Source organism: Schistocerca americana, chromosome 5 (genome assembly GCF_021461395.2).
Source record: "Schistocerca americana isolate TAMUIC-IGC-003095 chromosome 5, iqSchAmer2.1, whole genome shotgun sequence".
In the NCBI taxonomy this organism is placed as follows: Eukaryota; Metazoa; Arthropoda; class Insecta; order Orthoptera; family Acrididae; genus Schistocerca; species Schistocerca americana.
This window is the reverse complement of record NC_060123.1, coordinates 98,880,764-98,905,568: the sequence shown is the minus strand read 5'-3', so window position 1 is coordinate 98,905,568 and position 24,805 is coordinate 98,880,764. Positions and strand designations below refer to the sequence as shown.

At 40.1% G+C, this 24,805-nt stretch overlaps 1 protein-coding gene across 1 annotated transcript in view; it reads left to right on the top strand.

Moving 5' to 3' along the window:
* Positions 1–24,805, top strand: part of LOC124616219 (synaptic vesicle glycoprotein 2B-like) — a 277,727-nt gene that overhangs the window by 61,064 nt on the left and 191,858 nt on the right. Inside the window, exon 2 of the mRNA XM_047144521.1 lies at positions 6,753–6,806. Coding sequence (XP_047000477.1) covers positions 6,753–6,806 — 54 coding nt within the window. The remainder of the gene's footprint in view (positions 1–6,752; positions 6,807–24,805) is intronic.

Below are 24,805 nucleotides of genomic sequence, written 5' to 3'. Positions count from 1 at the left end.
TACAATTTTTAAGTTTCAATACGGAAAGTACACCATCCAACAGTCTTTGAAATGAAGCCAGTGCATTTTAAGACCAAAAGGCATTCTGTGACATAGGTGTCATGAAGGTAGTTTTTGCCCTATTTTCTGGAACTACTTGTAGGTGGTGATACCTGCTTCTTAGATCCATTGATGAAAAGTATCTGCATTGACCCAGGCTATCCAGTGTCTAAGTGATAATGGGGACAGGATATGTGTAAGTGATGGTTTTAGCATTAGAATATCTGTAATCATAACAGAATATGCACGTCTTATCAACATCCGTTGATTTCTTCATAACAATAACAATATTTGCACTCCATTACTTCTGCCAGTTGCTGGTCAGTAGCTGCAGATGCTTGGGTACACAGAATTGCTTCAAGATTGAGAGGAGGAATGGGTACACTTAACACAATTGTAGCTTCTACAGACCCTGAGTGCAACTGCTGTACTGCAGCTGTTGAGATTTCAGCTTGCGTATGCAGATCTTTTTTTCCTGCTTATATGCTCGTACTTGCTCTTTTAAGGCAGTGATAGTTTCACCCATGGTAGCAGCATGTGTTCCACCATTTTGTGTATTCTACTACTGCCATTGCAAAAGAAAGATATGGGGAAACTACACTTATATTACACACAATAATACAACAAATTAATTTTTACGCCTGATCATAGCCCAACATTACTTGGAAAAGTTTTTACAAATGTTGCACAAAGCTGGTGCTGACCTAGTGTGTAGCAAGTCATAGTCTGATAAATCACAATTTGCACTCAATGGCATTAAATACATTTTCCTGGTATTTCCTCCAAACAATGACAAGTCTGTAGGTTTACAAGGTTTAACAAACAACACTTTTAGAGTGGAATCAATGTCCCTATGACTCAATATGACCACAAACAATAATAAAATCAGAAAAGCCAACAAAAAATGCTCAGTCACAGTGGTGCATTGTGTCAGGCTGCAGGTCCAGATGGTGATCACAGTGATGCTGCAGACATGGTTCTACTGCAGTGGCAGCAACCATCATAGAACTTGTGACTCCAGTTTGTAGTGGCGTGGGTTGAGACCCCAATTGTTGTTGGGATGATGGATTGTGGATTGTGGTGGAGTAGGCTGGTGATCACACTGGGCACTAATGATATAACATTAGCAGAACAAGAATTTATTACATTGAAGTTCACAATTATGTATTCTTCTTTGTGGCAGCACCTAGGCCAGTTCAGTGCATGGTCTTGGAATGTGCTGTCATTGTCTCAGCAATCTTTGTAGCATGTTACCCCAGTGGCATCTGTTCACATAACCGTGGCGTTGGGCAGGCGACAGGTCATGCTGGCAGCTGGCGCAGTCGACACACCAGGCATTACTACCAGGACAGTGACTGCACATTATCAGAGAACTCTCATGGACATCAAAGGGGAGTGCTCAGGTAATCTCTTAGCGTCTCTGCATGGTGTGGATATGAACATCACACGGTCCCTCCACTGAGAAAGGCAGGTATCTCAATGACTGTATACAGATACTAGTTGGGGACAGCCATGGTTAGCATGCATTCCAGATACTTTGAAAATTTGACAGTGCATCAGACACCATCAGTTGGGCCCAGCAAGCCAGAGGTAGAAGTGTCCAAGTCTTCTGTGTCAACAGTTCACAGCACCCAAGTGCAGCAGACTGGACAGGTAGCAGTTTGAAAGGTGAAATTCATCTTGGCAGGTGGTGGGAGCATGCCACAGGTTCAGCATCACAGCTGGTGTACTACAAAGTAACACATGTGAAGGCTCAGAAGCTCAAGTATGTACTAGCGTTTATCTGACGCAATGAAGCTATACCCGGCTGGCAATGCGTGAATGTGGTCTACTTTTCCGAGCCTGTGGGTGGTCTCTACCACCCCTCTATTTTACAAGAATGACTTTCAGGGCTTCAGCTTGTTGCCTTTCTGTCATATCAGCAGGCTGATAGGTGTCCTTGTGGAACTTTTACTCTCTCTTGCAAAGTCAAGATGTGCTCTCAGAATGATGTTATGTCTTCTCATACTGAGCTGACGTTGCTGAGTTTACATTTCAGACCTCTTGCTTGTTTGAAAAGGGGCAATATCTTCCAGGTTTTCTGTGATTCTGGCAATATTGGCTTTTTGCTTGATTGTTATTCTGATTGTGACATGGTGTGTTGACCTGACAAGCCTTGGCTTGGTGCTGGCTGGAAGGACTTCGAGAAAATTCTACTTTTGCCCATAATACATTTATGCTGTGTGACAACTTATTTATCCCAAGTTCATCATAACTGCCACCTGTCATTACTCCTTCTCTTGAATTATCGTTTTCTCCATGACCATAAAAATTTGTAAGAAGCTCTGCATCTAACTCAAATTCTTTATTAGACACCTCATTAGAGTTACTATTATCTTTTCAATTATCATTCGTTACTTTCCAAAATTCTTTGTCAAAATACATCCTGTTCACCTAGTATGCCTCCCTGTTACCGTGTCTATAAAATCTCTGGTTTACTCTCTCTTTAAACCTCTCTTCAAACTCATTAACTTGATTTTGATTTGCATGCCTCACCCCAAACTAAAAAGCTCCCAGTGGAACTACCATCAGATTCCCTGCCCATTTTGTCTGCTGATTGGTCTCCTAGTATCTTGCAACCTATTGTTTATATCTCAAGTTCTACCTCCATTTTCAAATTCTCTGTTTCCATTACTATTCCTTTCATCCAATTAAAATACCTTCTAATAATATGGGTGTTCAATAAGTAATGCAACACATTTTTTCTGAATGCCAGTTCGTTTTATTCAAGATTCCAACACATCATTTTATTCCACACTCTTTTGGCTACAAAACCCTATTTTTCACCTGAATCTCTGTTCGATGTGGTGGCCTCATGCCACATTACTGGAATGGTCTGTATGCCTGCGTGGTACCACTCAACTGATCTGTGTCAGAGCCAACATGTTCCTGCATAATAATTTCCCTATCATCCATGTACTGCTTCCCATGGAGTACATCCTTCATAGGGCCAAAAAGATGGAAATCGGAAGGTGCAACATCTGGGCTGTAGGGCAGATGAGGAAGAATAGCCCAACAAAGTGATGATGTTGTAACACACAAGCAACTCTGCACAGGTGGTCCTTTGTTGCTCTTTATGGTCTTTTGCCAGGCAGGGAGGGACCCAGTTTGTTCAAAAAGCTGTGTGGCAGCCAGCCAGCACACAGGAGATCGGACAGGTTTGTGTGACCATGTTGTGAAGATGACAGGCCTTGGCCAATAACTCACCATGCTTTTATTAACTTCCAGGTCTCTGAAGACATTCTGCTACTGCCTATGAATATCTGTGATTCTCTGATTTTCATCCAAAAGTAACTCAATGAGAGCTCTTCACCTGGAATGTATCTATGTTATAAATGCCACTTTGATGGCTATGTATAGTGCCACCACGCATTGGAATTTCATGCAACTATGGGGGCTGAAGCTGGAATATTCCACAACAAATTCCAAATTTTTCCAACCAAAATTGGCTGAGAAAAGCATATGTTTCATTACTTGTTGAACATCTCTTGTATTTCCATTCCCTTGGTACTCATTCCTACAGCTGACAGCATCCTGTCTCCCATAATTTGGCTCTATTATGATTTTGGTTACATCCACCCCACTGATATCCAAACTGGTTAAATCTGTATCCACACACTGGCTTCATCTGCCAGAGACTGTGGTCATGTGTGTGTGAGTTGCGTTTGCATGTGTGTGTGTGTGTGTGTGTGTGTGTGTGTGTGTGAGTGAGAGACAGTCTTTTTGTTGTGCGTATCTGCAACTCAGCATCTGTGCTATTAGTTCATATAGGTATTTATATGTATGAAAAGTGAAAGTTGTAAAGATAAAAGATCTTGGCTCCCCCGAACATTACTGTCAGATAACAAAGCAAAAGACAGACTTGGTAAAACCCAGAAAATTGCAAGCCTATAAAAGGATATCCTCAGAATATAAAATACATACTTCTTCTGGGGCATTGGCAAATTGCACCTGGGATGAAGTGTGTGGGCAAAACAATATGGATGGTATGTTCCCTAAGTTCTGCATTAAATCAGTTTTTGAGAAGATATTTCCAAAAGTAGCCACTTCAACGCAACAGCTAAAGAAATTATATGGGTAACTATGGATAAAATTTCTCTATTGTTTACAAAAGCATTAGACTAATCCACAGTCCCTAGACTACTATCACAGGTACAGAAAGATATACAGGAATGTGCTGCTTGCTGTAAAAAACATTTAATAAAATATAATATATAATCTACACTAATATATAAAGGGGAAACATTCTTTTCAAAAATCTGAAGTTCTTTACTTCAAAATTTTATGCACTATTCTAAAAACATTCTTATGAACACAAGCTGTATATTTTTTAAGCAACAATCGACAGCTTCTCTGTTAAAACTGATTGTGAGAAAGATAATGCTGTGATGTGCTATGCTGTGTTGAGGAAATGTGTGGTCTCATTTTCTTTCACAGTGTCAACTACTGTACATTTAATCCATTAGACAAATTGTTTATCCCACATATATTGTTTCTCTGTATGCATAGATTTAAACAAAAATTGTATCCACTACAGTGTGTTATTTTGTTTTCTTACGTGGAGTCAGTCTTAAGAGAAAATGTGTTGCATTGATGGTTTACTGGCCTACAATTAGAACACTACTACGCAGTCTGAATTGTCTGAAACTTTGTAGTGCTACCCATTTGCAGATTAAAACTATGTGAACTGTCCTCACAGATCCAGTGGCTGGAGAGTTCTCTCTCATACCCTGTATACCAGTGATCCCAACCAATTTACCCACTCAATTTCAGCAAAATTAGGTCTCATTGTAACAATAAAGCAAGCTTTAGGTCATTCATTCAAACACATGGGGATTGATTTACAGTCAGAGAGAAGAGCTGAGGGAGATAATGAACAAAAGAGCAGTACCTCTGCATGTAATGAAGATAGCAGAAAGCATCTAAGAAGGATCAGAAATTGCGATTGTCGGACATGGGAGATCTAAGATTGGGACAAATTTGGTAGTAAGAGATGGACACAGTTTGTCTTTGAGTCTTTCTTCTATTTATAGTGATGATATGGTGGGCAATGGGTAAGTAAATTAAGTTTTTGTACCTATGACATTAACAAAAGGAATTATTCTATGTCATTACTCTTTGCTGATGATTAAGTTGTGACAGACGATAGTGAGAGCATACGCCACGAGATGCTCATATTTTATCCACAACAGTTAAATTATATCCTCCATATCCACATCAAGTGATGCCTATTGGCTGAGGTTGACACAGCAGTCTGTCGCTACTGTTGGGCCTCCTGAGGTCTGTTTTAATGGAGTTTAGTTTTTTCAGTTAAATTATATAATCAATTAGTACCTTCAAGGGAAACAAAATTTATGGCTTTCAGGTGCCAGGAGATAATTACAAGCAAAATAATAATAAATTATCAGAAAACAGAAAGAGTAAACTAATTCGACTTTTTAGGAAATAGTATCTCATTCACGACTAGAATAGACATACAAAAGAAAGAAAAAAATTAATTAAATTAATGACACAACCTACAGAAATTAGAAAAAAAGTAAGAAAAAAAATCTGTTAAGTTCTACAAGATGATTTCAGTACCAACCAAGGGGGAGGGGGGGGGGGGGGGTACCTAGGTAGAATAGCTGGGTGCACACTATCCAGTGTCCAATGGGAAAATGAATGTTGACATCTGATAAGCACTGGGAGTGAGAAGTTGAAATGAGCAGATTAAGGATTACAGGAAAAACTGGAACGGTCATGTTGCAGATGTGGAAGATGATGGAATACCAAAACTAATGATGAATTTAACTGGGCAAAAGGTCTTTACAAAAATTGAGGAAAGGGTGGGAAGTCCAATAATTTCAACCAAAGGGCATAACAGATGAATGACTAAGACATGCAGAGAGAAGAAGAAGAAAGAGAAGAAATGTTTTTACCATGGTCAATTGCATGTGGTCTTTCACTAACTCTCACCACACAGTACCCCAAAAACTAAAACTAGGACATATACTGTATAATTTTTTAAACAGCAATTGTGCTTGGTGCAGAATATGGAGATCCTCTCTTGTGGTATGAGATGTAATCATCCAGAACCTTGGGAATGCTTATGCCTGTCTTCACATTTCCATGCAGTCCAACACTGGGCCACTGTCACATCTGAATTCGCCACAAATCTGGATGTGGCATGACTAGATCAGCTGGTCAAATGGAGACCTACAGTGATGCCCCTTTCAGACTCTGTCAGGTGCTGATAATTCTGTCTCATATGTGTAAGTGGAATCTTCACATTCTGCACAGTGATCATTCAGCATCTGATGCTGTTCATGCCTCTTTGATACCCTATGAGGCCTGGTAATAACACTAGACATGAACAACACTAATGCACTATGGTGGCCATTCTACGTACCACAGAGAATTGCAACTATAATCATTGTTCTCGCTGATTATGCCAGCGTGTATGAAGTACATTGACATCCAGTCACATCTTCTGTGCACTTTACTTTCATTTGTCAGGTAGTGTATATGTGCAGTATGCACTTTACACAATGAATGGGTATGATGCTACATTGACATCCAGTCATATCTTCTGTACACTTTACTTTCATTTGTCAGGCAGTGTATATTTGCATCATGCACTTTGCACAATGAATGGAAATGAAGTACCGCTGAAATTATAAAATTTTTGTTTTCAGCTGCTGTGGAGCAGGTGGATAGTGCAGATTTTGAAACCGCTTCTTCTTTGACTGGTGAGTATGTGTATAACTATTCAGTAAAGTGAATACTTTCCTTGTCTCATAAATGCAAGCTCAAAGCCTGAAGTTTCAGTTTATCTGGCAGGAAATCCTCTTCACAGGTGTGGTGAAGCTCCAACTGAGTACCTGAAAATTGATCTAAGTGACAAAAAATTTCCATTTTTATGACATTTTGCCTATGCGCTGGTAAATAAGCAAACATGTGGTTCTGAGCCTAATGCAAACCTTTCATTTTGATAATTCATTTTCACATTTGAACTCACTGTGCCAAATTAAACCAATTTCAGAGCATCTCACTTCTTTCTGTAACTCTCCCCCTTTCCTAAACCTTATCAGTCCTTTTTGTTCATCCCTCTTCCTTTCCCTTCAACCATGCTGACAGAAGGAGGGCTCCGAGAGCTTGTACATTTTCTTAATTTTTATATGTTTTTTCTCCTGCTGCAACTTAGTGAGTAGATTCTTTTATCTAATCAGTTATAAAATATACGCTAGGAATCACTTATGGCCTCTTTATATTTTGTGCTGTAACAGACGTTAACTTTTCTTGTAAAGTCATACAAAACGGATACATAACAGTTACCCTTCAGATAATTTGAAAAATGGTTTAGTTTTGTTCATTTGCTGTTAAATTGTCTAATTTGCAGCAGTGTGTTTTAAGTAAATTGATATGAAATTGATTGCCATCTATTACACAGGCAAAGATCATATTAATTATTCTATGATCCAGTGTAGTGTCTGATCACTTAAGTAAATTATTGCACATGATGGGTTGGAGTTAATATTGTGTCTCCCATTGCCATTATGGGAAACGGGAATACGGATAACTGTATACACAACAAATTGTTCCCATAAATGTCTATACATACATATATTTCAGCACAAAGAAAGATACATGTGTACACTGTACGAGGTACAAAGGCTGACTGGAACATTAACATGGCGGCTCGTCAGAGCAGTTAGAGTTCAAAGATCGTGATTTATGTGGTATCGATGTGACCTATCGATGCCACACAGCCCCCCCCCCCTCCCCCCCTCCACCCTGCAGTATGGAGTACGGCCTATGAGGCCTGAGGGGAGGTCGTGTGAGCGTTGGCGTCGGAGTGAGTAGTGTGAGGCGGAAGGTGCACGACTGGAAGATCCATCTCAGTCAGGGCGACGTGCGAAGGCGCAGTGATGGGCTGCAGGTCCACATCATAATCAGACAGCCAGCAGGGGCAGACGATGCGTCGGCCAGCCTGGGAGTAGAGGTGTGGGGAGGGGTGCGACATGCGGTGTGCCTGCCCCTAATACAGATTGAGCCGTCTGAGGAGATGGACTTATGAACTCTTGATGGATCACACTCTCTGGGGAGGGACAGGCTGTGCACTATCTTGACATTTAGTTCCTCATTGAGTGTCAAGTCTACAGTGTCTGTAAGGAGCACGAGCACATGGTCATCAAAAGTGACAATCAACATGTTGGTACTTTGCAGTGCAAGTTGAAAGTCGGGGAGCAAGTCTCTCCAGTAGATGAAACATCATCAAAACCTGTGCATGGGGTTGATGATGACATGCTTGGGAAACCCGCAAACTGTGGTGATGAATGATCAGAAGGAGAAGACCCTACCATGGGCTGAGCTAACTCATTATCAGGCTTGGCAAAGGAAAATTCGTCCAGATGGTCTGACTGGGACGCCAGAGGGGCGTCGGAGTCCACGAAAGCAGGCTTGAGCCCGTCTAGCAAAACAGTCTGCAGGCAGTCTTTAACCAAAATGTCAAACGTCGTCTCACCCCTCCAGAGTACTTCAAAGGGGCTGAGGTATCAGAGTTGCAGGGATTGTCTAATGGAATCATCCCTGAGCATAACGTGGGAGCATGTGTTGAGTGCGGTTGGCATGTAAGTGTCCGGCGGGGAATGACTGACAGGCGAGTGTAGCCATGCGAGTCTAAAGTGGGTGCGCATTCAACTAATAAAGTCTGGGGAGGTGGGGAAGTCCTCAGGTGCTTGAGGCAGGATAAGTTCCCAAGGTAGAACCAGGTTCTCACCAAAGACGAATTCAGAGATGGTTCCCTGTAAGGCAGGTTTAATGGTCGAACGGAGACCGAGTAACACCCAAGCAAGCGCCTCAGACCAGAGGCAGGCATAGCACCTGAGTGCAGTTTTAAGGGTGCGGTGCCATTGTTCCACTAAGCCACTGCTTTGTGGGTGGTAGGATGTTGTATGAATTTTTTTAATATCACAAAGGTTACATAGAATCATGAAAAGTGCAGACTCGAACTGTCGACCCTGGTTGGTGGTCATGGCGGACGGGCAACCGAACCTAGTGATCCATGGTGAGACAAATCCCTTGGGCACGATTTCTGCTGTGATGTTGGGTAAAGGAACAGCTTCCACCCAATGAGACATGCAGTCGATTGTGGAGAGGATATATCCGTAGCCCTCTATTGGTGGCAGAGGGCCGATAAGGTTGATATGTACATGACGAAAATGTCCTTGCTGAGTGTCAAACTTGCCAAGGGGAAGAGAGGTGTGGTATCCGATTTTGATACGTTGGCAGGAAATGCAGCTGCGTGCCCAGGTTTGACAGTCCTGCTTAACATTTTTCCAAACAAAACGCTCGGTGACGAAGCGTGTGGTGGCATGGACGCCAGGGTGGGTGAGGTTGTGCAAGGCGTCGAAGGCTTGTCAGCACAACGTGGGAGGGAGCAACAGCCGCAGAGTGCCGGTAGAATAGTCGCACCACACTTCGTCTGAAATGCCGGGGAACTTGGCTTTGGTAAACACAAGCGATGTCTGAGGATCCATGAGGACACTTGAGATTCCTTGTCAGAGGCCTGGAGAGCAGTGAGGTTGGATAAATTGACGATGTGTGAGACAGTATTGATCCATGAAAAGAAATCAGTGGGGATGTTTTCTGTGCCTTTGATGTAGCATACATCCGTAGTAAATTGAGAGACCGTGTTGAAGTGGCAGAAACGCCGTGGGGGTGGGTCCTCAGGAGGGTTGCAAAAGGCATCCACCAGTGGTTTGTGGTCAGTAAGGATGAAGAAAGAATGGCCCTCGATGTCAGGGCGAAAGTGTTCGATAGCTTCATAGACTGCCAGAAGTTCTCCATCAAAAGCGGGATATTTCTTCTGTGCTGTAGACAGTTTTTTAGTGAGGAAATGAAGGGGTGAAACAGTGTCGCCTTTGCGTTGCTGTAATACTGCCCCGACCGCGATGTCCCTGGCATCCGTAGTGATGAACAACTCGGCAGACGGATCAGGGCGGGCGGGTATGATGGCATGAGCTAACACTGTCTTTAGAGCCCTGAAGGCCTCTAGCACAGGTTCAGTCCAATGGACTGGCTTAAGCCCCAAAGTCTGTTTGCCGGACAGCGAGTCCGTCAGAGGGGCCTGCACGGTGGCAGCAGAAGGTAGATGTTGGTGTTAATAATTTATAGTATCCAGGAAACATCAGAGTTCTTTGTACATAGCCAGGGGTGGCAATGACGTGATAGCCTACACGCGGGATCTGGGAGGCTGTATGCCGTCTGCAGAGACGGTGTAACCCAAAAATGTCACACACTGGCGCAATTGGAATTTATCTTTGTTGACCTTGACACCATTGGAGTTCAAGGATCTGGGATAAATGGTCCTCAGTTGACTTGCTGTAAATGATGATGACATCCAGGTATGCAAAGCAGAACTCGAACTGTTGTAAGATTGAGTCAAGGAAACGTAGCCACATTTGTGCCGCGTCCTTTAAGCCGAATGGCATGAAGTTGTATTGGAACAAATCGAGCGACGTGATGATAGCAGTCTTTGGAATGTCTACTGGCGCTATGGGAATCTGGTGATAGGCACGTTTACAGTCAATCACACTTAAGATTGTGGTGCCCAATAACATATGGGTGAAATCATTTATGTTTGGCACTGGGTAATTGTCTATGACAGAACGAGTGTTTAAGCATCTGTAATCACCACACATTCAAAAAGAACTGACGTGTTTGGTGACAAGGTGAATCGGTGAAGACCAATTGCTGTACGATGGCTTTAGTTGCCTGCCTCCAGAAGTTCGTTAATTTGCTGCCGGGCTGCGCACAACTTAATGGGGTTGAGGCATCTATCCTTGGGCCTAATAGGAGGGACAGCAGTGGTAATTATTTTGTGTGTTGTTCCGGGACGTACAGCCCGTGTGCGATTCTTGAGTGCTCAGAAAGAGGAGAGAGCAAACGAGTACTGTCCGGTGGTGTAGATTGCATGGAGGTGGAATGAGCCCTGCCTCTGCCCACAGACGGCTGGTAAACAGGTGGCGTAGTGCCAACCAGCATACAGCTGATGTGCGATGTGAAGGCGAGAGCCAATAGACTCGAAGGAGTGTGGTAGCAGGTGTATCTGCAGGTCGGTAGGTAACTTGGCAGACCATATCATCCACAGGGTAATGTCCGGCATTGTGTGTTCACTCACAAGTAGCCTAAGTCGGCGCTAGAGTTGTGATGGAGAGTGGTCCCCCCAGGTGTTCCTTGTACAGGATCCTGATTATTAATTTCTGTAGTGAGCAGGCAAGTCGGTCCAATATTGTCTTCTTGGCAAACTCGTATTTTGGCGGTGGTGGTGGTGAAAGGAGGATGCCACAAATGATATTTGAGTGATCATGGAGGTGTGTGACGAGACGTAGAAATTTAGAGTTGTCATCGGTCACCTGATGTAACTCAGGAAGGGGCACCACAAGCGCAAACCATGTAACGGGGTTGTCCTCGTATAAAGGAGGTAGCTTCAGGTCACACAGCCAAGGGGAGGAGGGGGGAACAAGGGTAGCTTCGGCATATCTTGGAAGGCCTGCTGTCCCGTGGTAGGATAGGCTGTCCTGTGACCCGGCACTACTGGCGTGGGCATGTTACTAGCAAACGCGTCCCGAAAAACGGCCGGTTGCAACGTCCCTGATGAGTCACAGAAGCACGACGCGGCAGGCACGGTCAGTACTGTGGGAACAAACAGATGAGCGGTATGTGAGGTAGGCCTGTAAACTGGACCATAGGTTGTAGGCACAGTACTTAAATTGTCCACCTTGGAAAAGAGGCGGAAGGCTGGTGCGGCAGGCTTAGACGGTACTGCAAAAGGAGCGAGTGGCGGCTGTATGGCCAGAATCGCCCCCCCCCCCCCCCCCCCCCCCCTGTGAGTGAGGGGAGGGTTGGGGGGTTTGGTACTTGGTGTGGCAACAGCGAGAGTTTTCTGTGCACATTGGAAACACACCCCATGTGGCAGGACCATAAATCACTGGTGAAACCTGCTGGCGGTCACATTGTCATGGTACTGCATTCCTGGATGGCGAAGTGCCATCGGGTGTGCACGAACCCATGTGGTCGATAAACTGGGTGACAGATCTGGTGGTTGAGCCTGGCGAACTTTATGTATAAAAATGTCTGTTATTAAATTGTGAGGAAGGCAAAACAGGCATAGCTCAATAGCAGCTGACTGCATGTGCATTTTGCATGACCAAGCGAGGTGGCGCAGTGGTTAGACACTGGACTCGCATTCGGGAGGACATCTACATCTACATCTACATTGATACTCCGCAAGCCACCCAACGGTGTGTGGCGGAGGGCACCTTACGTGCCACTGTCATTACCTCCCTTTCCTGTTCCAGTCGCGTATGGTTCGCGGGAAGAACGACTGTCTGAAAGCCTCCGTGCGCGCTCTAATCTCTCTAATTTTACATTCGTGATCTCCTCGGGAAGTATAAGTAGGGGGAAGCAATATATTCGATACCTCATCCAGAAACGCACCCTCTCGAAACCTGGCGAGCAAGCTACACCGCGATGCAGAGCACCTCTCTTGCAGAGTCTGCCACTTGAGTTTATTAAACATCTCCGTAACGCTATCACGGTTACCAAATAACCCAGTGACGAAACGCGCCGCTCTTCTTTGGATCTTCTCTATCTCCTCCGTCAACCCGACCTGGTACGGATCCCACACTGATGAGCAATACTCAAGTATAGGTCGAACGAGTGTTTTGTAAGCCACCTCCTTTGTTGATGGACTACATTTTCTAAGCACTCTCCCAATGAATCTCAACCTGGTACCCGCCTTACCAACAATTAGTTTTATATGATCATTCCACTTCAAATCGTTCCGTACGCATACTCCCAGATATTTTACAGAAGTAACTGCTATCAGTGTTTGTTCCGCTATCATATAATCATACAATAAAGGATCCTTCTTTCTATGTATTCGCAATACATACGGTTCAATCCCGCGTCCGGCCATCCTGATTTAGGTTTTCCGTGATTTCCCTAAATCGCTCCAGGCAAATGCCGGGATGGTTCCTTTCAAAGGGCACGGCCGACTTCCTTCCCTGTACTTCCGTAATCCGATGAGACCGATGACTTCGCCGTCTGGTCTCCTTCCCCGAAACAACCAACCAACCATTTTGCATGAATGGCAGCGTTGCACATGGCACTACTGTAACCAACATTGTGGTGCATAGAGCACATGTGCGAATTTGGGTCCCTTAGAACACTACACAAGCGATCGATCATTACACTATTCTGGAAATTGTCCACTTCACTTTTCACGTGTTGGCATGCACAGTCCGACGACACGAAACCTGAGTCCATTGTTTGAGGTAACGGCGTAACACTTGGCCATTGTAGAGCTGCAAAGTTTGAGGTTAACTTCGTTGGAGATCGTGAATCACTGCTGTTAGCGGCAAAACAACCACTGGCAGGGGATTGGAGTGGCCCAATAGTAGTAGTTGATCCTCCAAATCCTTGTATAAAACATTGGGTGAGGTAGCCATGGTGTCGAATGTAAAACCTATTGATTCCACACAACCGGCGCGGAAGTCGTAGAAACTTTGGGGTCACCAATATGGGAAACGGGAATACAGATAACTGTATACGCAACAAACTATTCCCATAAATGTCTATACATACATATATTTCAGCACAAAGAAAGATACACGTGTACACTATACAAGGTACAAAGGTTGACGGGAACATTAACATGGTGGCTTGCCAGAGCAGTTAGAGTTAAAAAATCATGCTTTACGTGGTCGATGTGACCTATCGATGCTATACCATATATATTGGAAACTTTAACAGCAGATGAACAAAATTAAACCATTTTTCAAATTATCTGAAGGGTAACTGTTATGTATCAGTCTTGTATGGCTTTATAAGAAAAGTTGAAGTTTGTTACAGTGCAGAATATACAGAGGTCATAACTGATTCCTGGTGTCTATTTTATAACAGATCAGACAAAAGAATCTACTCATCAACTGTCAGCAGGACAGAACACATATAAAAATTAAGAAGATTTACAAGCTTTTGGAGCCAGTGGGTCCTTCTTCTGGCAGCGTGGTTGACGGAGAAGGAAGAGGGATGAACAAACACTCCATACTGGTTTTTTGCAGTGTTAATTTTCAAGATAATTTTTCTGTCAGTTCTTTAGCTTCACCACAAAAAAAATTCTCTCCTCTTCTGAATATTCTGTGTATCTTCTTTCATGATGGTTTGTCAAGAGGTGAAATTTACTTCCACAGCCTCCACATAGAGTGACTGATAATTGATGCTTGCACTGTATAGCAAAACATCAACTGAATAAAACAACAATATTTGTACTTTTCGTACATACAGAAATATTTATAATAGTTCACGTTAAAAAAAGAATAATAGCATTAACTTCTAGCATGACATTGTTTCACTCTTATGTTACAAACATTACCGCAGTTCAAGTTTTTGTTTTATAGCACCTATGACTATGAAAAGACAGGAGAATTTGATTTGTGCCACAGGGCTGGTAGGCTGCTGACAGGCAAGACCTGTTTATTATTTTAGGATCAAACAAGAAAGCCAGAAGCACTGAGTCTGTTCTTACTAGGGCCATAGTAGAGATTTCAAAATCAGAAAACGTAGGCTGTGAGATTTCAAAAGCATGTGCAATGCATAATATTTCTGCTATAGAGGAGCATGCTTCCAAAGTGTCTGTGTCTTTATCAGTTGCCATATGAATCATCACATCTAGGATTATACTTTCATCATAGGATTGTCCACATGTACACATAGATTTGCACTTTCTGCTTAAAACTTGAAGCCTGGCACGCCATGAAGCATAGTTTTCGGAATCAGATTTATGATTTTGTTAAGCATTACATAGGCTGCTGCCAAGTGTATCTTGATGGAAAAATGTTCTGAAAATAAGGCAAAAAATACCTGACACACACACACACACACACACACACACACACACACACACCTCATGCACACACGTGGGTCATGTGTGTGTGTGTGTGTGTGTGTGTGAGATATTCTTGCTTCCTTATTTGTGTGTGTGTGTGTGTGTCTTTATTGATAGAGGCTATGGCTAAAACGTACATGTGAATGTCTTTTAATCATTTCTGTCTGCAACTTGACGTGTCTTCTTTGCGGTAAGTAGCAATCTGTCTTTTTCCTACATTGTTAATATAGCATCCTCATTGAGGGTAGTGTCAGCTGCCTTACAGAGAAAGAGAATGAGCTCATGGCCACTAAGTCATAAATTTACCGTAAGTCACTTAGGAATTATATGAACAGGAAATGCAGGGAAACCAAGGTGAAATGGCTGCTATAAAAATGTGACGAAATCAAAAAATAAATTTTCATCAGAAGAACTAACTCAGCATATACAGAACTAAAGACAACCTTCAGTGAAATGAAAAGCAAGGATGTACAACAGCAATACCGTATTTACTCGAATCTAAGCCGCACTTTTTTCCGGTTTTTGTAATCCAAAAAACCGCCTGCGGCTTAGAATCGAGTGCAAAGCAAACGGAAGTTCTTAAAAATGTCGGTGGGTGCCGCCACAACTTAGTTCTGCCGTCGAATATATGTAGCGCTACACAGGCATGCTTTGTAGCATGGAGGTAAGAATACTCCCATGCTTTGTAGGGTGCTGTTTGTAGGCACAAAGATAAATACTGGCGCCAAAACCTCTGCGTCAGTAAATAAATTAAAAAAAAGGTGGAAGACAAGCTTTTTTTCTCCGCGCCGAGTTTCGACCACTGCATTTTCATACATTATCCAACGAAGTAAATACTAATTCCGTATTGTTCATCTTCGAATGTAGTAGCATTTCAATGCACTACGAAAACCCGACTGGCAAGAATGTTTAGGATGTTTGTCAATATGGCCAACTCTACGTTCTGAATTTTTTCCTATCTGTGAGAAGAGATGGTTGCTAATACGAACTTTTATAAATTGTGAATCACATGCGGTATTCTCGTCACCATAAGAATAATACGAATATAAACATTTTGCCATGTATTGTTTCGTGTTTGCTACTATCTCATTTAAATCCTGTCTGCGTAATAAACCACAAAACTAGAGTGAGACAACAGCAAACGCGGAAGAATATACGTATCATGTCATGTGTATATTCGTATTATTCTTATGCTAAACAGTGATACAGTCAGAAATGAAGCGAGGCAATTGCCTAGATTTTTAAATCTAAGATGACTCTAATTTCTGTGCAGAATGTAATGTACTAAAGAGGCGCCTGCAAAGATTTTCAAACGGAGAAAAATTTTCGCTAAACTCTCGTTCAGAACATCTTCTATCATACGCAGTCTATTATTTGGTTCTTGTTAGTCATGATCAAAGAAAGCAGTAGTGTAAGTAACAACAAGTAGCAGTCTCTTGCCATTGTTTCGCTAATGAGACGATTCCTCTCTCTCTCTTTTTCATTTTTTTCATTTGTAAGCGGCGGTAGCGCGCTCAAAAGCAAGCCATGCCGCGATCGGCGACAGGCCGTAAATACGCAGTATCAGAGTACGACAAACAATGCATGACACAGTACAGTAATGCATTTTCAGCGTAGAGTGACGTAAACACCTATAACAAAGAAAACTGCGCTTATCAGATCAAAGAAAAATAAGCAATCAATACAAACCAGACGAAGCACGTGAAAAAGGAAGGGTACCCGTATAAATACGGACGGAGCGCCTGACGCATAGCAATAGCTACCTGGTAAAGCTTAACTGCTAAGCTTACGACTCGAACCAAACTACTGTAGCTGTATCCTCATTCATTCGACCTAAATTGTCTCATATTACAGTGGACCAACTTTGTTTCGATTTGGAGATGCTGCCTAAAACTTTTCTCTCCCCTTGAATTTCGAGTCTCAAATTTCAGGTGCGGCTTAGATTCGGGAAATTTTTTTCCCTTTATTTCGAGTCTCATTTTTCAGGTGCGGCTTAGATTCGAGTGCGGCTTAGACTCGAGTAAATACGGTAACACTGTTGAATGCAGAGTGCAATCATACAGGGCAGAAGGAATAGATAATGTCCGTTTGGAATATCTAAAATCATTAGGGAGAAGATTTCATGGTGACTCATGTTACATTTTGAAATCAGTGCTTTATTATGTTGACCTTTATATATATCAACCTATATTTTCTTTTGTAAATCATCATCACATATTGTGTTAGTCAGGCAAAGATCTGGAATTAATGTTTAAGCAGGGAGGAGCATTAAAATTAAAGAACAAGAATGTAGTTTATATTGTGACTCATGTTACAAATTTGGGATGTCCTATTGCTAATGTTCATTTTAGGTCAAAAGTGTCTTCAAACTATTAAGAGTGTGGATCTGGTTTTTATCATAGAAAATGCATATTAGGTTGGCATTCAGATGACACAGTTACAGATTTTTAAAAATATTTATACCATGTAAAATACTGAATATATTGAAAAAGTGCATGACTCAGTGTTACGTGACTCATGTTACTTGCTACTTATTGTTAAAAAACTTTTTCTTGCGAGCAGAGAAATAAAAATATGATGTTATTTACCAAATACGATAAGCTTAACATTAACATTTTACTTTTTAAACATTGTGGAAAATTATAGGAGCATGTCATCTGGGAAAATAAACGGTAAACTCAATGAGAAGTTAGAGGACTGAAAATACCACGTTGCATTGACATCAGGTGGATTAATTTTCTTTATAATTTTGTCCTGTGTGAACAGAATTTTATCACATTTTGCAGGCCATTTCCAATAGTGACCAGCATGCTCCATTGCAATGATTAGTAAGAATTTACAAAAATTGCATGTACTTCTCCAGCATAGAATTTTCCTGCATCTAAACAGGCTAGGATCAGCAACATTCGGCAATATGTATAGTGATGTAAGTAAGATCATACTTAATAAGGGAAACTAGCATGCAGAGATGGGGGTGTAAAAATTGATAATGAAACTGAAACAAAGATATACAAACAGCGTTTCAAACCAGATGCCATTAGGAATATTCAAAAAAGTAACAATACATTCGTAATACACTTGAACATAAATGGGTGAAGTTCAAGTTACACAAATGGCAAAGAAACAAAACTTAACGACTTGAAAATCGTTTTGTCAGAAATACCAAATATCAAGATTGTATGCTTGAATGAACACTGGCTTACAAAGGATAGTATCAAAATTTTAAATAACCTTGATAATTTCTATGTTGCCAGCAGCTTTTGTAGAAGTAATTTAACTTGAGGAGGATCGTGCATACTAGTGGAAAGATCAATGGAATATAGAGCAAGACTTGATTTCTAGTCCCTTAATTAAGAATGTATATTTGAAAGCTGCTGCATAGAGTGAGGGCAAAATTTTGTAATTTTATCCGTGTACAGAATTCCGGGCACAGAAATAACGAAACATTTTTTGTTGAAATTCCAGTGTCTATTGCAAAAACTTCAAAAAGAACTAAGAAAAGAGTCATAATAACTGCCAATTTCAACATAGATCTAGCCAGTGAAGCCAATAACTCAACAAAATTCATTGATATGATTCAAACATCAGGTTTCAGTGCAAAATTTCACTGATTTCACTCGAGTACATGAAGTGTCTGCAACATGTATAGATAATATTTTAACCAATTACACGCCTAATGAGGCTAATAAGTTTTCTTGAGATTTAGGACTTTCTGATCATTGTGCTCTGTTTATGGAGTTACCAAAAACAATAGAATCTTGCTTGAAAAAAAACTTATACCAAACGCCAGTTCAGCAAAGAAAATATAAACTTATTCTATCATAGATGAAATAAGGTGGAGTGGTCTATAGATCATAGTATTTCATGCTCTGAAAATTTTGCTACTTTCTTGGAAAAATTCCTGCACATTTTTAATGAAACTTTCCCCCTTACTTTACATCATAAAAAATAGGAAATAAAGTAAAGTGGATTACTGAAGGAATAAAAATCTCAAGTGCAAAAAAGAGACGGCTATGTAGGGAACTAAGACATAACAAAAGTCCTGATTTTGTTACCTACATAAAAGATTACAAAAATATTTTTAAAAAAGTTGTAATGGCAGCCAAAGAACTGGCAAATAATAGATTTATATTGGATACTGAAAATAAATCAAAGGCATTATGATCAGTGATCAAAGCTGAAACAGGCGCCACAGGTAGAGGCCACGATATTTCTGAAATCAAGATAGAGAATAAAACTATTGTAAATCCTGCTCAAATTTCTGAATTGATTAATGAATTCTTTATAAATGTAAACAAATCTAATGTCAGTGTAGCAGAGTATCCAGACACAGTAAATTTCTTCAACGATGAGCAACTTGATGGTGAATTTTTCAGCACATTTACAAAAACTACTGTAAAAGATATAGAAAATGTGATACTGTCACTAAGAAGTTAAACATCAGCAGGATGGGATGGGATACCAACAAAAGTGTTAAAAACAGTCTCTAAAATAATTGTGCAGCCACTGACTACAATAGTTAACCAGTCCCTTCAAGAAGGTTATTTTCCAGGCGTACTGAAGTACACAGTAGTTAAGCCACTATTCAAAAAAAGGCACAAAAGAACACATGGGAAACTATCGTCCAGTTTCTCTTCTTCCATCACTGTCAAAAATATTTGAGAAGGTAGTCATCATACAAATTCAAAATTTCATAGAAATATTTAAAATAATCTCAAAAAATCAGTATGTATTTCAAAAAGGCAAAACCACAATATCTACTATGAATAATTTTGTTCGTATAATTAGCTCATCTCTAGACAATTCACTGCATGCCACAGGAATTTTTTGTGACCTATCAAAGGCCTTTGATAGTGTGAATCACTCCTTGCTACTCTGTAAACTAGAAAAGTATGGAATTAGGGGCACGGTATTAGAATCGTTTAAATCCTATCTAACCAACTGAAGACAAAGAGTTGTTATAACATCAGAGAGAGGAGCTATACTTCAAAATGGAAAACCATTTCACATGGAGTACCCCAAGGTTCTGTCTTAGGACCCATTCTGTCTTTGTTTTACATGAATGATCTGCCACTTAATATTGAGTGTCACTCATTTTTATTTGCAGATCTCACATCTTGAATCATTGAAGGTAACATACAGATCATACTCCACAAACTGTATTAAATACTTCGAAAACTTAGATAACTGGTTTGATTTAAATGGGTTAAAATTGAACATGGAAAAGACTCAGTTAATGTAATTTAAAACAAAACAAGCAAAATTAAATGATATTCAAGTCAGTCACAGAAACCAGGATTTGCAGGAAGCTGGCTATGTGAAATTCTTAGGAATGCAACTAGATAAAAATCTATCATAGGGGTCACACATACAGTACCTTGCAAATAAATTGAATAGCCTAGCATATGCAATGAGAATATTGTACAGTGCTACCAATATGGGCATAAGAAAAGTAGTATATCACAGCTACTTTGAGTCAGTAATAAGGTACGGAATTGTATTTTGGGGTAACTCAAACCATATGTGTCGAATACTAAAACTTCAGAAAACCATCATTAGAAATATGCACAATGTAGGGTGAAGAAAATCACGTCACCCACTCCTAAAAAATCTGAGTACACTAAGTGTTCGCTCACTATACGTATATGAGCTGATTATCTTTGTTCACGGTAAACCTATTTTATTTGTAGCAAATCATTGTCAACATGATTATAACACCAGAAATCAAAATAATTTTATGCTGCCCACCCACCATTTAAAACTTTATGCTCAAACTCCACATTATATGGGTATGAAAATTTATAACAAAGTGAAAGGAAGAGAATTGCTGAGCATAAATTTAGAAACACTGAAAAAAATCCTTATATGAGAAACTAGTGCAGAAATGTTACTATTCAGTAGAAGAATTCATAAATGACAACCTGAAAATTTGAGCAGGAGAGAGCAAGTACTTATGACTGTTAATCTTAAAAGTTTGTTACTTTTGAAGAAAAAATTATTAATTGCTTGTTTAAGTAATTATTCAGTACTGTACATTACTGGTGTTATAAGTAAAATTGTAAACCAGTTTTTGTGTTCTGATGAGTCTCCTGTACTTTTAAGTTAATGGCTTGAAATTGTGTGTTATGAGACAATAAACTTCTACTTCTACTATTCCACTTTGTACCAGTCTCCAATTTTCACACTTTCTATATTTCCTTCAGTATGATGATCTGCAGCAAAGAAATTCATTGGAGACAATAAATATGTTTGTAGCACTCCTTCCTTGTAGTGAAAGCAGTGAATGCTTACTATGTTTCATACTGATGAGCCAGATTAAATTGCACATTGATTCATTGAATTTCACCAGTGGACATATGGAAAACCTGCATAGTTGTGGTACTCGCAGCTGCCTGAGCAAAAGTTAATGCATCATCTACTATGAATTGTCACTTTTTTACTACATTCCACACTTGCCTTTTCATAAGTGGACCAATTCCATCTATAGCTCCTTTACCAAAAAAGTTCCATTAAATTTCCACATTGATGAACGATTGAAGAATGTGAACTGTCTTTCTCTCATTTTTTCTCTAATCACTATTGTGTCCTCCCTGCCTGGTGACACAACTGAAGTCATGACAGTAGAAACCAGTTACCAAGTCTCTAATTTCAGAACTAAGGTCTGTATTTTGTGGACTACTGCCATCACTGGGTCTTTCAGACTTTTCATCTGATGAATTTCAACACAAGTCACTGAACAGCTCAAGAACAACTACAACTTTACCTCATGCTGACAATGGCAAGAAACGATCAGCTCAAGCCATGGCTTTACCTAGAGAACTATGTAAACATATGGTGAAAAACCAGATTTACTATGTTGCTGATTTTGCATCTTATGTTACGCAATGTTTACTAACTCTCTCCCTAGTTTAAGCTCTTCTTTCTTCTAATAAGTCATTGTTTATGTGGACTCATATGCAGAAACCTTTTTTGACACTTCTGTTGACTTTTACTAGCTTCTTCCAGATGCTTCTTTTTAAATTCTTCATAATTTTCTTCATTCTTTGACTTTTCCTATCTCCTTTTCTGTCTTTCTGCTACTGTTAAGGGCATCCTGTTCTTTTAACATTAAAAAATATAACTCTGACTCAGATTATGTGACTCACATTACACATTCAATTATCTATTTTTACAATATTGGTTCAAAATGGGTAATTTTTAATAGTGATATTGGTTTCACATTCACACAAAGAAGTAAATTACTGAACAAGATGAAGCTACTTCTAACATTCCTCTTAATATAAAAACTTAATTAGCCTACATGAAAGTGACTCATGTTACATGAAAGTTCATGTTGTTGTATTATTTTATTTACCCTAACCTGTAATTTACTTACTTCAATTTTATACTGTTTATGCAATACATTAGGGTATGTAACAGTAATATAAATAATGATATACCAATTCTTACCAGCCAATTAGTTGGAATCAAGGTCTCAAATCTCCAACAACTCACATAGCCATCACTTGAAAAACATATGGCTGTATAAAAATGAGTAACAAACATTGTTGCCATACAGTAAAAAGTCCAGCCCTTTCAAACAATATGTAAAAAGCACCAAATTTTTGGGGAACAGCAACGAAGTTGGTACATAGAATCAATGAAACTGGAGACATCTCATCAGACTTTTCAAAGAATATCACTCACAGAATACTGAAGTGGAAGAACTATATCACAGTCAGCTTAACAGTTCATGCATCTAAGCTGCTAACAAGAATAATGTATAGAAGAATAGAAAAGAAAATTGAGGTTCTGTTAGATGATTAGTTTGGCTTTCCAAAGCATAAAGGCAACAGAGAGGTAGTTCTGAAGCTGTGCTTGACAATGGAAGCAAGACCTAAGAAAAATCTGGAGAAGTTCGTAGGATTTGTTGCCCTAGAAAATAACCACTAGGTGATGTAAATTGGTGGATGGTGTTCAATATTCTCAGGAAAAATCTATAAGCTTTAGGAAAAGAAACACAGTATACAATATGCACAAGAACCAAGAGGTGAGAGTGGAAGACTAAGACTGAAGAGCTCAGATTAAAAAGGGTGTAAGAAAAGGATGCAATCATTCACTCTGTGACTTTACCCTCTTTACCTGTGCTGATTTGTGTCTGGTAGCTGTGCCTCCATCAAATATGGCTCAATAGTGATTGTCTCAAAGAGTCTACTTCATATGATCCACACAAACGTTTATAATTCAAAACACTTTAATTGCACTTTGTTGTTAAATAACGTACTGTTTATGGCCAGATTGAGTCTCATCTATCATAATTTATGCGCAGGTAAGTGGCTAGTCACATACTACATTCTGTTATAGTATAATATGATTGTTTGAGTACAACAATCTAACATAAAAATACTGATTCACTAATATGTGGCAACTAAAGCATTAACACATTTGCCAATGACACTGTTCTTCCAAGTAGACAGTCATATAAAAAAAATCAATGTGCACAGTAAATATCATTTGGAAACAACACAGTTCACGGTCTGCTCCTATTGTCACAGCAAGCATTATTGAAGATTAACACCATTAATGAAACTAATTACAAGTTCACAGTCAGTCATTGCAAATCAGTCACTGTGCAAACTCTCAGACACAGATTTTAGATGAAGGCTCTTGGAAGAGAGCTGTGGTGATGACATGACTTTGTTATTGTTCCCGCATAATGTATTGCGAAAATGGAAAAAATCAAGATTCGTGCAGTGATTAAGTACTTCGTAAAGAAAAATATGAAACCATGCTGATTTCCATAATACACTGGGGGACTCTGCTCCTTCATATTCAACTGTTGCCAAGTGGTCAAATTAATTTAAATTTGTTCGGGAGAGCTTAGATGATGATCTGTGCAGTGGTTGTCCAAGATGTGTCACTGCTCCAGAAATTATTGTAAAAGTGCACAAAATGGTCATGGAGGATCACCAGTTGAAAGTGCATGAAACTGCTCATTCTTGCCAGATGTCATCTGAAAGGGTATATCACGTTTTAACTGAAGAATTAGAAATGAAAAGATTATCTGCAAGATGGGTAACACAACTCTTGACGTTAGATCAAAAACGCATGAGAGTGGACATATCGGAACAATGTTTGGCCCATTTAGGAGAAATGAGCAAGATTTTTTCTGTCAGTTTGCAACCACAGATGAAACTTGGGTGCCCTACTATACCACAGAGATAAAACAACAGTCCAAGCAGTGAAAACATGCTGATTCTCCGCCATCAAAGAAAGCAAAGACAATTCCTTTAGCAGGAAAGGTCATGGAATTAGTGTTCTGGGACGCGAAGGGGATTCTGTTTGTAGATTATCTCCCCACTGTGGAAACAATTACTGGAGAATACTATGCTAACCTCCTGGAGAAAATGCAAAAAAAGATATGCAAAAAAAGGCCAGGTTTAGCAAAGAAGAAAGTCATCTTTCATCAAGACAATGTGCACCCGCACACATGTGCCATCACCATGGCAAAATTATTTGAACTAATGTATGAATTGTTGCCACACCTGCCTTATTCACCTGATATGGCTCTGTCAGACTTCCATCTCTTCCCAAAACTGAAAATTTTCTTGGTGGATGAAGATTCACTTTAAACAAAGAATTGGTAGCTGGAGTTGACAACTATTTTGCAGGCCTGAATGATACTAATTCTCGATATGGGGTCAAGGCACTGGAACATAATTGGACCAAGTGCATTAATCTACAAGGAGACCACACTGAAAAATAAAAGGGGTTTCAGCAATGTAAGTATTTCTTTTTTTTTTTCTATTCCATTCC